Source organism: Typopeltis vanoorti, chromosome 2, assembly GCF_054136105.1.
Source record: "Typopeltis vanoorti isolate ZY-2024b chromosome 2, IOZ_Tvanoo_1.0, whole genome shotgun sequence".
NCBI classification, from domain to species: domain Eukaryota; kingdom Metazoa; phylum Arthropoda; class Arachnida; order Uropygi; family Thelyphonidae; genus Typopeltis; species Typopeltis vanoorti.
The window spans coordinates 23,558,570-23,574,131 of record NC_143550.1 but is presented as its reverse complement, the minus strand read 5'-3'; the positions used below and the strand labels follow the sequence as shown (position 1 = coordinate 23,574,131).

Below are 15,562 nucleotides of genomic sequence, written 5' to 3'. Positions count from 1 at the left end.
TTGTCGTTAATAATATTTGATTTTGAGGCTGCTCAGCAAAGAGATCTCATTTGTATTGGCATTTTTCTTTGTTCAGGGCAAAATTCAAAATTCAGTAAAAAATATCAGTAACAAACCCACTAAGCTCCATCACAATCACAGTTATGCTAAGCCATCAAAAATAAACAATATTCTACTAAAATGCAATCAGTATCACCAATTACTACACAAAATAGTGCTTAACTTTTCTGGAACATTTTTCCAACAATCTCATAAACTGTGGCCTACTTATCCTTTGTCACTCTTTCAAGAGATGTCATGTGTGTTTCAATGAGCCATCTATATATTCTGTGAGATTCTTAGGCCATCATTCAGAATTGAAAAGATCAGAAGATTAGATTGAAACAGATTAAAAATGGCATGACTGAGAAAGAGAGTAAAAGTGATGATTGAAAGAATAGTAGTATGACGAATGTAAAGAATGAAGAGTTGGCCATAATGAAGGAGACAGCACAGTTACATAGAGAATGCAGAAACATCTTGTGAGTGGTTCAGCTGAGAACAAAAAGAAGTGTGATAAGAGAGTAAGGAATGCTTGACTAAGGCAGAAGGAAAAATTAAAGAGAGTCTTGTACAGCAATTCTATCATAAGAAGTGTGATTGGCAAGAGAGTGACAAAATCATACTTAACGGGTGCAAAAATTAATTATGTTAGCAAAGCTATTAGCACCTCCATAGTGCAATTGGAAGAATGACAGTATGTTGCACCTTTGATTGTAAAAGGCTTAAGTTTGATTCTTGTCGTGTTGAGAGAAATCTTTATATGGATTTTTTTTCAATTGAAGGTGAGTTAGCCGATCTGATATAGAGGTAACAGGGTATTTTCTCCTGGAAACTCGGGTTTTTCATACAAACAAATTTGCCTTGAGAACACACAATTTACAGACAAAAAATACTAGGGATGGTGGACTGTAGATGGTGTTGGTGTAGGTGATGATGGTAGTGGCAGTTCGTTGTAGTTGGTGGATTAAGTGGTGAAGAATGGAGAGGTTGTAGAGTGCCCTCCTTCGATGAGTCTTTGAACTCCTGGAAGGTGTCACGTAATAATAATAATAATAATAGAATGCAAAAGGGTAAAATGAAAGAGTTGATTGTTTTGGCTAGAACAAATGACTTGAAAGGAGAAAAGTATGGCATGAAAGAGGACATGAAAGAGTTACTGAAAGTAACAAAAGAAAAGAGTGAGAGAGTTAAGATAGTGAGTCTGCAGTATGGCAGAGGTGAGCTGAGAAGGAGGGTCATAATAGCAAATGAGTCGATGTGTAGGTTATTTAGGAGGAACCATGTGGAATTTGTGGATGTGTGGAGTGAGTTTGATGGATGAAAGGACTTATACAAGAAGGATGATTTGCATCTGAATTTATTTCATGTTCAGATTATAGAAAAGGTGTTGTTGAATGAAGTGAAAGTGAATGTGCAACATCAGAAAACTATTGAGCAAGTATATGCATAAAATGCCTAAGTTAGTATCATTGGTAATAAACCAAAATGGGATGGTTAGTATAAAGTATAAGGACAGTGGTGGGCCTAAGAGTTGCACTTTATATACACTAATGCCAGGAGCATTCAAAACAAGGGGGGGGGAGGAGTTATTGGCATTGGTTAGTTCATCCTGGCCAAAGGTTATTGGCAGTAATGAGACATGGCTGACAGAAGATGATATAGTTAGTTGGATAGAATGTGAAGGGTATAGGGTATTTAGGGATGATAGAGAAAAAAGAATGGGGGGGAGGCAGTATTATTTTGGTTTCTTAACGATAGCCAGTAAACTGCAGGCCTGTGAAAATAGCACATTTGAGGGTCTGATGTGAGATAGTGGCCTTTCCTCCTTCCAATCTGTTCTCATAGTTGAAGTCCCCTGATAATAATTACCTGCCCTCTGCTCATTGAGCTTATTTGTCGAAGCATATTATCTCCATCATCCTTTTCATCCCTATAGAAGCATCTTCACATCTATAAAAGATGAAAAGGATGATGGGAATAATATGCTTCGACAAATAAGCTCAATGAGCAGAGGGCAGGTAATTATTATGGGGGGAGGACTTCAACTATGAGAACAGATTGGAAGGAGGAAAGGACACATGGGAGGAAGGAAATGGAATTTATGCAGTTACAAGGAATAATAACCTTAGGTGGCATGTGACAAAATGTACTAGGGGTTTGAGAGTGCTAGATTTAGTTAATGCATCAGAGAATTTGTCCATAACCAATATGACCACACTCCCACTATCTGGTGAGAGCAATCACATGGGCTTGACCTGGGAGGTGACAATGTGTGGAGTTTTCAGTTAAGAGGGGATATATGTGGAATTACAGGGCTGGTAAGTATGATAAATTTAAGAAATTGCTTGGATCAGTGCCATGGCATGTGAAATTGCAAGGGCTCAAGGAAGCAGTAAAGGAGTGTTTGAAGGAAGTACTAGCAGACTGTATTCCCAGAATCAGGAGAATAAATCAAGTGAGAGTTAAATGGATGAATACCATCATTAAAATAGAGCTACAAAAAAAAAAAAGAAAAATTTGTGGAGTGAATGCAAGGAGAATGGTGACAAGCAAGCACATGAGCAGTACAAAAGCATAGGCCAGAAGGGTAACCAGTGTGGTAAGAAAGGCAAAAATGAAAGGAAATTAGTAGTACAGGTCAAATATAATCCCAAAGAATTCTTTTGGTATGTTGCAAGTGAAAGGAAGAATGTTCGTGGCAGAATGATTTTAATGAATATGATTGGTAGGGAGGTAACTGAATCAGGCAAAATAGTAGAATTACTACTAATAATAATAATTGTTATTATTACATTACACCTCCAAGGAGTCATCAAGGGAGGGCACCTACTCTACAACTCAATCCACCAGCTACAGTGAACCACAACTATCATCATCATCTACACCAATGCCATCCTACTGCCCACCACCACTACTAGTATTTTCACAGGCAATCACAAACATCCATGCCCACGATGGGATTTGAACCCACAGCCTTTTGGCTGGAGAGTAGATAGTGATAGACAGCTTACTAAGTGAACAGTTTGCAAGAGTATATCATCCATATGGAGATATTGCAATAACAAGAGAGGCAAAGGCTTATATGGAAACTGATATAAATGAAATGGAAGTGCATAGCATATTATAGAACCTTGATGTGAATACAGCTATGGGATCAGATGGTATACCAGCTGAAGTTTTAAGTGATGGTGCTAGGGAATTAACAGTGCCTTTGACGACATTGTTTAATCTAAGTCTTGGCTCTAAGGGGTAGAAAAAGAGGAAAATAGTCCCACTGCATAAAGGAGGCTCCAAGACTGATGTAGCAAATTGCTGATCGATCAGAATATCAGGAGTCGTAGTCAAGGTACTGGAGAAGTTGGTCAAGAGTCAAATGCAGGAATGGGATACTACATGGTGGGGGGGTAGCATGGTTTTTGTGACAGGTAGGTCATGCCTCAGTAACTTGCTCATGTTTTATAATACAGTGAGACAGCTAAGCTGGATAAAGGCAATGGGTTTACAGTGATACTGCTGGACTTTGCAAAGGCTTTTGACAGGATACCAGATGGAATTCCAATCAATAAACTGCTGTAGCACATCAGTGAAGTGGATGGATAAGAGGATGGCTGATGGAGAGATATCAGAGAGTAGTTTATTCAGGAGTAGAGTTCACTGAAGGCCTGTGACTAGTGGCATGCCACATGACTCTGTTCTTGGGCCACTACTATTTAATTTCTACATAAAAATATAAAAAAGGAACTGAGAGGAACTATTCAGTTGCTCACCGATTACGCAAAATTGAGTAGAGCAATAGTTAATAAATATGATATACTTTCCACATCATCTTCTTCTTGTGGATCTCTAGTGATACATTCAGATACCACCTCATTTAAGTACTTTTTTAAAGATTCATATGCATATGATATATACATATAAGGAGTGATATTCGTAATAAGTTCTTACTCCACAGAATTAATCGAATAATAATTTAATGAGCTCACCATTTAAAAGTTCATACACACATAACACCTCAAGTCATGCAAACATTGTGGTGTGTAATATCACACAATTCAAAACATAAATAACTCAAGAGATTAAAAACACTCTTATAAAGAGAAAATTTATTTAACTTATAAATGTGATATATCATTAAAGTACAGAAATGTATAGTTAATGCAGAGAAAAATTGCAATAACTCAGGAGGAAAAGTAAAAAAAAAAAAAAAAAAAAATGAAAGTCAGGTACATTATGTAAAATGTGATGATGAGTTTGGTTATTGTATACAAATGAGTGGCACTGTCAGAGGTATGTGCAAATGAGCCACAGTATAAAAGCTAACATTTTGCAATAGTAAAATTCTTGATTGTGGCTGCAAGATATTTAACCAATGAATTCAGGTGGCAAGCCATTGTAAGACTAAAGGCCAGCTAAAGTCAGACAGTTACATGTGAATCATTCTATGAATCACAGACTGTGGAACCAATCCTAGTGAAGGAAGACCATGGATAACAACTGTAGTAAGTAATCAATATCTTCAGATTACCTACTCACTAAAACAGGAACCCTATCCCAAATCAGTGACAATTTGACTTGCACTAGCTAAAAAAAACACTGGTATCTGTTTCCTCTGTCTGCAAAAAGTTTCATGGTTTGTATGCTTGGCGATTAGTAGTCTGTATGCCCCATCACCAAACACAGGAGAGACTACTTAAAATTTCACGTCTGGGGGTCAGTAGTGCTTACAGACAAGTCCTTATTTGCTCTACAAAGCAATACCAGGCATGCTCTAATCTGGAGATAACCAGGAACATGTTATCATCCTTCTAATATCTGTGAAAAGGACACTTATGATGAAGGTAGTGCAATAGTTTAGGGGAGACATCTCGTTGGGAGGATGTACTGACCAGTATGTGCATCTAACAAATGCTGCAAGTTCTAGAGATGAGGTCCATTATGTTCATCTGTATGTAGGTGCAATAGGGGAGACATTTTTCCTACAAGATAATAATGCTCATCCTCATTGAGCAAAAGCTCATGGTCCAATATCTTCAAAGAGACTATCATAAATATGGACTGGCCAACCAGCCAGGTCTCCTGTCCTTAATCCTATTGAGCATGTCTGTGATGCTCTACGTAGATTTGTTACTGCTTTCAAACCCCTCCCCCCCAAAAACTTAGAGGGAGATTAGGAGAGTTTGCAAGAAAGTGAGCAATGGTTGTTATTACCAACTGAGCTCCTGGACACCATTATAAACAGTATGAAACATCATTGTCAGCATTATAATGTTGCTATGAGAGATGACTACATTACTTATTGACAATCTCATTCTGACCTCTTGTTTTTGACCAGTCTTCATACACCCATTAGTTACTGAATTAAATTATTTGTTGACAATTTTTGTGGGTGTTTCTTAATGTCAAATTAAGAAACACCCAAAAATTTGGGTGTCATTAATTTTGGCAACATCCCCTGTCAGTTTAATATTGTGGAAGCCATAGCAGTCTTTGATTTTTTGGAACCATTAAGAGCTAATGTACCTTTTAAAGACTCATAAATATTTTGGGCTTTTTGTTGAATCACTTGACCCTTTTTTTTATTTTGCCACTCAAGATATGAAGCTAGAATCTTTTCCATTTTCCCCCCATAATCACTGGTTGAATAATAAACTCAAGTTACTTTCATACACATTGCACTTTTACATGATTCTTTAATTTTTTTTCAGTATTGTGTCTGATGGTAGAAAGTGTTGATTTACTAAGTCCACTCACTAAGTTTATATCCTTTGTTTTTAAATCCACTCTCATACATTCTCTCATAACAGCAAGCTTTTCAGCTAAGGTAATAACTTTTCCTTTCTTTTAATATTTCTTAGAATTCATATTGCTGAGTTTACTGAATTGGGGTGGGTGGGTGGGTGGGTGGGTGAGTGAAAGAACTGATGACTACAAATGTGTAAATTAAATTTAAAGATAAGCACTATAAAAACAACTCTCATCAACAATGAAGTAAAACTTACACTACTGCAAGCTTTTCATATAAACTTCCGTGAATATAAAAACTGGTATGTGTAAAGAAATTTCTAAAATAAAATAATAATAATAAAAAAATTGCATAAGTTGAACATACATATCTTTAGATATTATTGTATAAATACTTAAACGTATTTCAAATAAGCTTGCTACTTTGAAAAAACATGTTTTTTTTCAAAGTAGCAAGCTCTTATTTGAAAATATCTTGATAATTTGAGAATTGTCGTATTTGCTGGTGTATAAGACGCACTTTTTTTCTTTGAAAATAGGTCTGAAAAACAGGGTGCGTCTTACACGCCGATACTCAGTTTTTTATTACTTTCATTTCTGGAAATTTTCTCTGTTCCAAGTTACACGATTTCTTTCTTGCTTCTTTGTGGTGTGTGAGAGCATTCCAGTTAGGTAGAGTTCAGAGGATGTGCATATGCTGTCATCGACGATCACAGCTGTATTCCTGTTCGTTTAAACTTTCCATTTATTGTCGTGGTTGTTGTGAACGGTGATAAATTTCTGCCGTTAAATTTTCTCTAAATTTTTTGGAAAATTATGGCTGAAAAACGTCGGCATTGCTACAATATTGCATACAAGCTATGTGCGATTGCGTATTCTAAAGAACATGGAAACAGGGCTGCAGAGAGGCATTTTGGGTCACCCCCAACTGAGAAAATGATAAGAACTTGGCAGAATCAGGAAGAGGATCTAAAAAATTTTTTTTCCTAAAAAATGTGTACAAAAAAGGGGATGCATCTTATATGCCAGCAAATATGGTATTTAATAATACTCTATGAAAAGATTAGTGAAGGAAAGTGAAGATTAGTGAAGGAAAAGAAGAAAGCATATCAAAAGTTCATGGCAAATAAGTCAGCTTTTACTCTTACAGAATACAGAGACAAATGTAAGAAAGCTAAAGACTGTGTAAAACTAGCTAAACAAAAGTCATGGGAGGACTTTGGCAAGAATATAGAAAATAAATATCAAGAAGGTGGCAAAATATTCTGGAGGTTGTTGAAGAAGCTTAGGAATGGAAGAAAGAGTGCTGTCACCTTTATCATCTCTAAAAGGAGTTAGAGATGATAAAGGTGACATGAAAACAGGATAAAAAGATATCCTTGAAGTATGGAGTAATTACTTTGAAAAACTGCTAAATGAAACAAGCAGTGATGACAGCACAGTGATAAAAAACACTGACCAGGCATGCAGTCAAGAATACATATCCATACTTGAAGTAGAAAAAGCCATGAAAGGCTTGAAATGTGGAAAGGCAGCAGGAGTAGATGATATTCGACCAGAAATGCTGAAGTATGGTGGTATAAAAGTCTTACAGTGGCTGCACTGCATAGTTCAGAAAGCCTGGACAGAGGGATGAATTCCCGATGATTGGAGTAGAGCTCTCATAGTACCCATATATAAAAAGGGAAATAAAACTGAATGTGAGAATTACAGAGGTATTTCCCTACTGAGTGTTCCTGGCAAGATCTATGCCAGTATACTTGAGAAACGGTTGAGAAGAATTGTGGAAGAAAAGCTTGGTGAAGAACAAGCTGGATTCAGGCCAAATAGAGGCTGTCAGAATCAGATCTTCACTTTATGACAAATAGTCGAGAAAGCATGGGAATATAACAAAGATCTGTATTTAAGTTTTGTCGATTTGGAAAAGGCATATGACAAGGTGCCAAGAGAGAAGCTATTCAATACGCTGCAGTTATATGGTGTCAATGGGGCATTATATCAAGCAATACTTAGTCTTTATTTGAGTTGTAAGTCAGCAGTTAGAATTGAAGGAAGTACAAGAAGATGGTTTAATGTTAAATCTGGTGTGAGACAAGGATGTACATTATCCCCCCTGTTATTCATTATCTATATGGATCACATTATGAAGGAAAGTGGTATTAAACCTGATATCAAAATTGGAGATGTTAATGTCAGCTCTTTGCTTTATGCAGATGATGTTATACTTCTAAATAAATCTGCTACAAGTCTGCAAGATTCTCTGACTAAATTGAATAGCTGTTGTAATAGATATGGTATGAAGGTCAGCAATAAAAAGACAAAGACAATGAAAACAGGCAGAATCATTGAAAATGTCAATTGTGTTGTGAATGGAGAACCTGTGGAACAAGTAAAACATTTCAGCTACTTAGGCATGATTTTTACTGAAGATGGTAAATTAAATATAGAAATAGACAACAGAATCAGCAAAGCTGGTATGGTGGGAAGTCAATTGAATAAATTCATATGGAATAAGAGAGAAATTAGCTGTATACAAGACAGTGTTCAAACCAGTTTTAACTTATGGATCTGAGAGCTGGGTCAGAAGTAAAACACTTGACCAAAGACTAGAGACCGCAGATATGAGAGTCCTGAGAAAGATTAGAGGCATGAACAGATGGCATCAATGGCAATATTATATTAAAAATGAAGATATTAGGAAAGAACTTGACATTGTCAGCATCCAGGAATGCGTTAGCAGAGCTAATCTCAGATGGTATGGTCACTTAAATACAATGGGAGAGGAAAGATTAGCAAAACAAGTGTTCTCTGCCAGGTTGGCAGCAAAACGACCCAGAGGAAGACCAAGATATAGGTGGATTGATACGGTACAAAGTGCCTTAGACGATAGAAATATAAGATCTGATAATGTTGGAGTCTTGACAAGTAACAGACTGATCTGGAGGAAAATTGTAGATAGGAAGTTAGTAATGATGTAATATTTTCATGTAGTACTGTCATATCCTGTACACCCCTTGAGAGTACATGGCAGGAATTTGATGATGATGATGAAAAGATTAATAGACAGGGTCATCAAAAAATAGTTCTGGCATTTCAGAACAATTCTAGTTACTTAATGAAGTCCACACCTCTCTCTCTCTCTCTCTCTCTCTCTCCAATGACTTTCTCATGGATGTTCTGAATCTATCTTATGCCGTTTATATAAGTATTTTTATAAGTGCTGTTCTGCTAAACTGGCTTCCATTATTTCTTCCACTTTCCTCTAAACTAGTGGTTCCTAACTTTTTCCATTTGTATACCCCTTGGTTTTAAAATATTGGTGATTTAAACTTAACATTTATTGTTCCATAACTAACATTTTGCATTTTGTTTACTTTACTTGTTTTTTTGCCATTACTGATTATTTTTCATGTACCCCCTGAACAGCCCAGCACGTACCACCGGTTGGGAACTGATGCTCTAAACCTAAAAACATGCATCCTCTGTTCAACATCTACTTGTAATCCAGCTATAATAAACTTACTTGATCAACTTCTCATCCTTTTCCATTCTCTTCTCTGGAAGTGTTTCCCTCACTGTTTTACAAGAAATTATCAATGGATTCCTTCTTTCTTTTAAACTATTTACCTATACACAACCTTGATTTGCTATAGGTTTTGCAATCCCTCATGTGTGATTAATGTTATTATTATTAAGAGAAATCTCTTAATAATAATTACAGGGAGTCAGGGACTTATTGAGGGAGGCCACATATTACATGCACCAGCTGTCATACTTGTTCTTGAATTCATTCGCACTGCTTGCACACACAATATTTAATGGCAATCCGTTCCAATCATGCACCACTCTATGACAGAAAAATCTAGATCTCACTCCTTGGCAGCATTCATTCTCAGCTTTTCTAAGGATGCCCTTTCGTTCTTTTCCCACCCTCCATAAAATGAAAAATTCCATCTACTCAAATCCTGTATGAACCTTTCAGAAGTTTATACATCTCAATCATATCACCCCTTCTTCTGATGTTTACTAGTGTCTGCAGTCTACAAATTCTCAATCTGGCTTCATAACAGAATTCCACAATCCTGATATCATTTTTAACACTTTCCTTTCTGAAAGTGATTCTGATTCCACAGTATCAGAATCACAACAGAAACCAGGAGACCAGAACTATGCACAATAGTCCAAGTGAGGTCTATCAAAGCCTTGTAAAGAGGCAAAATGACATCGTATTTTACATGTGAAAGTTTGTTTTAGCATTGCAATTATTTTTTGAGCTGTATTTGCAATCTTTGCTACATGCCCCTGAACTTCAACTTCCTGTCTACTAACACTACAAGATCCCTAGACTGATCAGTTTCCTCTAGCATAATCCCACCAATATAATATAACACTGGATAGCTAATTATGCCAAAGTGCATGACTTTACATTTACTGTCACAATTCCAGCCTATTCAAATCATCCTTCTGCAGTACTGCATATCAGCCACATTCCTGATTATCATACTTATCTTTGTATCATCAGCAAATAGCTGCATGTCACATGTTACATATTGCCCAATGTCATTAATGTACAGATTGAATAACAGCAGACTAATGACCAAGCCTTGTAGTACACCACTAGTTATCTTAAATCTTGCAGACTCACATCCCCCCCCCCCCACATACCAAATTTTTGATATCTTTCAGTCAGTCATCCTTTTAAGCAGGCTAATATTTTATAATCCAAACCCATATTCTCCAATTTATTCAACAGTCTTCCATGCTGTATTCCGTCAAAAGCCTTAACAATATCCCAAAGTGTCATGGTCTATCCATTCCCTTTGTCTAGTTCAGTGTTAACATTATTATAGAATGTAAGCAAATTGCTAAAACATGACCATGCCTTAGTAAACCCATGTTGTTCTTTGCAAAGTACAGATTTTCTATCAACCCATTTCTGAATGCAAGCCCCCCAACCAACTTTTCCAAAATCTTCACCACTTGAGATACTGATTGGTCAATAGTTGGATCCATCGGTCTTTGCACCACCCTTGTTCAATGGGATTATCATATATTCTTTCTACTCCTGCTGAATCTTCTCTGTTCTATGGCTCATATTATATAACCTGGCTGAAGGAATAGCCAGTACAGCTGAACACTCTTTTAGCATCTGTGCTGATATCCCATAATTTCCTATTGCAGAATTATTATTCAGTTTGTGCAACAGCTTTAATACCTCCTCTTCATACATCTGAGTTTCTTCATCTAGTGAAGAGTAGCAGTGAATTCAATGTTGCATACACCAGGTTGATAGGTTAGCAAAATAGGCACTCATTAGTTGAACAACCTCTTCTGCATCTATCACCTTCACATCATCCGAATTCAGTAGAGTTATTCTTTCATATTCATTCTATCTTTTACTTGCAGCACAACGACAGAATTCTTTAAGGTTGTCTTTAGCTTGCAGAGTCAGTTTCTTTTCATACTCACACTTTCTGTACAATAGTTCTGACTCTTCTGGCCTAGTGCAGAAGTTAGCAGACTGGTGAATTCAGCATGCAGATTAATGGCATTTGTTGTATAATGTTCAATCTCTCCTTAAATTTTACTTCAGCTGTGTGAAAATGATTCACACAGTATTGATTATGAATATGCATCAGTGATGTGGTGGGTGATCGTGTTATGTAACTACGCAAGTCAAAAAGATAACATCTGTTTGGCTGCTCATGACATGCTTCAACATATACTAAATTTGAGTCAATTGTTGAAAATCATTTTTGATATGTACGTACAGTTACAAAAGAATTACAGTACTTTATAGTTTACTCAGATTAAGTAAAGACAATTCACATGAAGGACAATTCACATTTTGTTGTGTGTATGCAGCCCAAAAGAAATCTATTGCCCATCATGGTTTCGAACTTGGTATGCTTATGACGTTTGTATAAAATGTGCTGTATAAGTTTATAAGATTAAATAAAATTCAAAATTAAAACTAATAATAAAACTGCTAAATGAAACAAGCAGTGATGACAGCACAATGGTAAAAAACACTGACCAGGCATGCGGTCAGGAATACATATCCAAACTTGAAGTAGAAAAAGCCATCAAAGGCTTGAAATGTGGAAAGGCAGCAGGAGTAGATGATATTCGACCAGAAATGCTGAAGTATGGTGGTATAAGAGTCTTACAGTGGCTGCACTGCATAGTTCAGAAAGCCTGGACAGAGGGACGAATTCCTGATGATTGAAGTAGAGCTCTCATAGTACCCATATATAAAAAGGGAAATAAAACTGAATGTGAGAATTACAGAAGTATTTCCCTACTGAGTGTTCCTGGCAAGATCTATGCAAGTATACTTGAGAAACGGTTGAGAAGAATTATGGAAGAAAAGCTTGGTGAAGAACAAGCTGGATTCAGGCCAAATAGAGGCTGTCAGGATCAGATCTTCACTTTACGACAAATACTCGAGAAAGCATGGGAATATAACAAAGATCTGTATTTAAGTTTTGTCGATTTGGAAAAGGCATATGATAAGGTGCCAAGAGAGAAGCTATCCAATACGCTACAGTTATATGGTGTCAATGGGGCATTATATCAAGCAATACTTAGTCTTTATTTGAGTTGTAAGTCAGCAGTTAGAATTGAAGGAAGTACAAGAAGATGGTTTAATGTTAAATCTGGTGTGAGACAAGGATGTACATTATCCCCTGTGTTATTCATTATCTATATGGATCACATTATGAAGGAAAGTGGTATTAAACATGATATCAAAATTGAAGATGTTAATGTCAGCTCTTTGCTTTATGCAGATGATGTTATACTTCTAAATAAATCCGCTACAAGTCTGCAAGATTCTCTGACTAAATTGAATAACTGTTGTAATAGATATGGTATGAAGGTCAGCAATAAAAAGACAAAGACAATGAAAATAGGCAGAATCATTGAAAACGTCAACTGTGTTGTGAATGGAGAACCTGTGGAACAAGTAAAACATTTCAGCTACTTAGGCACAATTTTCAGTGAAGATGGTAAATTAAATATAGAAATGGACAACAGAATCAGCAAAGCTGGTATGGTGGGAAGTCAATTGAATAAATTCATATGGAATAAGAGAGAAATTAGTCGGAACACTAAATTTGCTGTATACTAGACAGTGTTCAAACTAGTTTTAATTTATGGATCTGAGAGCTGGGTTCAGAAGTAAAACACTTGACCAAAGACAGATATGAGAGTCTTGAGAAAGATTAGAGGCGTCAACAGATGGCATCAATGGCAATATCATATTAAAAATGAGGATATTAGGAAAGAACTTGACATTGTCAGCATCCAGAAATGCGTTAGCAGAGCTAATCTCAGGTGGCATGGTCACTTAAACAGAATGGGCAAAGAAAGATTAGCAAAACAAGTGTTCTCTGCCAGGTTGGCAGCAAAACGACCCAGAGGAAGACCAAGATATAGGTGGATTGATACGGTACAAAGTGCCTTAGACGGCAGAAATATAAGATCTGATAATGTTGGAGTCTTGACAAGTAACAGACTGATTTTGAGGAAAGTTGTAGATAGAAAATTAGTAACGATGTAATTTTTTTCATGTAGTACTATTATATCCTGTACACCCCTTGAGGGTACATGGCAGGAATTTGATGATGATGATGATGAACTCATAATAATGCAAAACAAGTGAAACAGATGATGATCAGTTTATAGAAAAAACTATCTTTCATACTAATGACCATGTCACTCATCATAACTGCAGAATTTAGGAATGAGAAATCAAATAAATTTATTATAAGCTTGTGATATTCCAAAAGTTATCCCACTGTGCGAACAACATGATTTTGTTCCCTAAATTTAAGACACTAAAAGAGATAAATTAACTGCTCTTATTTTCCAATAAGAAAGCATATCAATCATCTCAATTTAACCTATAGTTTTTCTATATGGCAAATGCTAGGGTTTCTAGTTGACGATTTAGAAGAGGTGAATGCACCTTGGATGCACGAAGTCCTGATCTGTTACCACTGGAATAACTTTTCATGCAAGATATGCAAAACTTATTGATGCTGAAAAAATGAGTAAATCACTGTCACCTGGATGAAGTGATACTGCTTAGATGTTTGTAAAAGTACAAATAGTGCTTAGATTGAGCCCTATTAAGGAAAGATCTTCAATTTTGAGTTTTTACTTATTTTCTAACAAATGAAACTTTTCTTTTGTATATAAAGCATTATTAAAATTTTAAACTGCAGAGTTCATTTTCAATGGCCTTCCATTATTGTACTTTTATAAATCACATTATACTTCACTTGGATAAGTAATCAAAATATACTATATGTTCCATAGAATTTCATATAATAAAAATATTTAAGACTTACTTGGTAATTTAGCATTCACTACAATAGGATAAGGAGGAAGCAATCCCCATGATGTATGTACTGTTATTTCATCTCTTATACATGGATTTCTATCTAAGTATAGAGCCAAACAATTTGCATCCACAGCTCCAGCATCTGCTTTTTTCGCTATAACCATGCGAATAGTTTCTAGGTGGGATCCTATTTAAACACATTCCAGACCATGAAATAATAATCTTGAAACATGAATTACTCAATTTTAAGTTCTATATTTATAGTTTTTCTTTTTCTTTTCTTTTTTCAAAACATACTCATGTAATATCCTATTTCTAATTAAAGATTTATTCAATTTTATATGCTTTTCAATATGTTTACTACCAATCATCTTGTTATACATTTGCTTGCAAATGTGTAACAACAGTAAAGTCTCTGAGACTTTTTCCATCTTTCCTTGGACTACCATTTCCATCAAAAGATCCATAGACCTGTCTAAAGATCCAGATACTTATTATTATTACATGACACTTCCAAGGAGTCCAAAGACTCATCGAGGAAGGGCACCTACTCTACAACTCTCCATCTCCACCAATCCGCCATCTACAGTGAACCACATCATCTACACCAAAGCCATCTACTGCTCACCACCACTAGTATTTTCACAGACAATCACAAACATCCACAGCAGGATTCAAACTTGCAGCCTTTTGACTGGAGAGCGGATATGCTAACCACTCGGCTAACCAGGCTGAAATATTCTGATTATGGTATACAGAAATTATCCATGATAGAAGGAAGACTTCCATTCACCATTCTTTTCAAAATTTCTGCCCTATATCTAACTTCTGGTTTTCCAAGAAGTGTGCTAAAGCATTCCAAGAGAAACAAGCAGAATATTATAATTGGCTTGAATCAGAAACTCCAGCTTCATTCCCAGCCTACACTGATGTTTGCAATATCTGCAAAACAAACCACTAGTATTTAGTATTTAGTTATTATTAACAGGTTTTACTTTGAAATGGTAAATATAGAAAACTAGAAGATACAATGGCAGTTGAGCTCTTTCAATAATACTTTGCAAAAACTGTTGAGTGCAATTTCTGTCCATTTCTACTCCTGTTCACCTTGATGGCAATATTGCAACATCACCTAAAGATATAGGTGACTTACTGGTATCACCAGTTCCTGCACAGATGACCAATGCGAATCATCTGGAACGTTTAATGCACCAGAAAGATATCAGAAGAATCTTGCTCAACCTGGATATGGAAAAGACTTAATACTGATAGCCCATATTTGTGCTCAAGATTTGCTCCAGAACCAACACCTGTCCTTTATCATCTCTACACTATATTATATGCAGATGGCATCCATCCTATAGCATGAATTGAAGTCCACGTACAGCCAATTCCAAACAAAAGGCAATATATGTCTATTGTAAACTA

The 15,562-nt window shown here is 36.1% G+C and overlaps 1 protein-coding gene across 2 annotated transcripts in view; it reads right to left on the bottom strand.

Annotated features, from left to right (window-relative positions):
* LOC150108874 (uncharacterized) overlaps positions 1–15,562 on the bottom strand; it is a 116,165-nt gene that overhangs the window by 21,088 nt on the left and 79,515 nt on the right. For both annotated transcript variants that reach the window (XM_090403996.1, XM_090403986.1), the window contains exon 5: positions 14,142–14,321. In XM_090403996.1, coding sequence (XP_090260122.1) covers positions 14,142–14,321 — 180 coding nt within the window. The remainder of the gene's footprint in view (positions 1–14,141; positions 14,322–15,562) is intronic.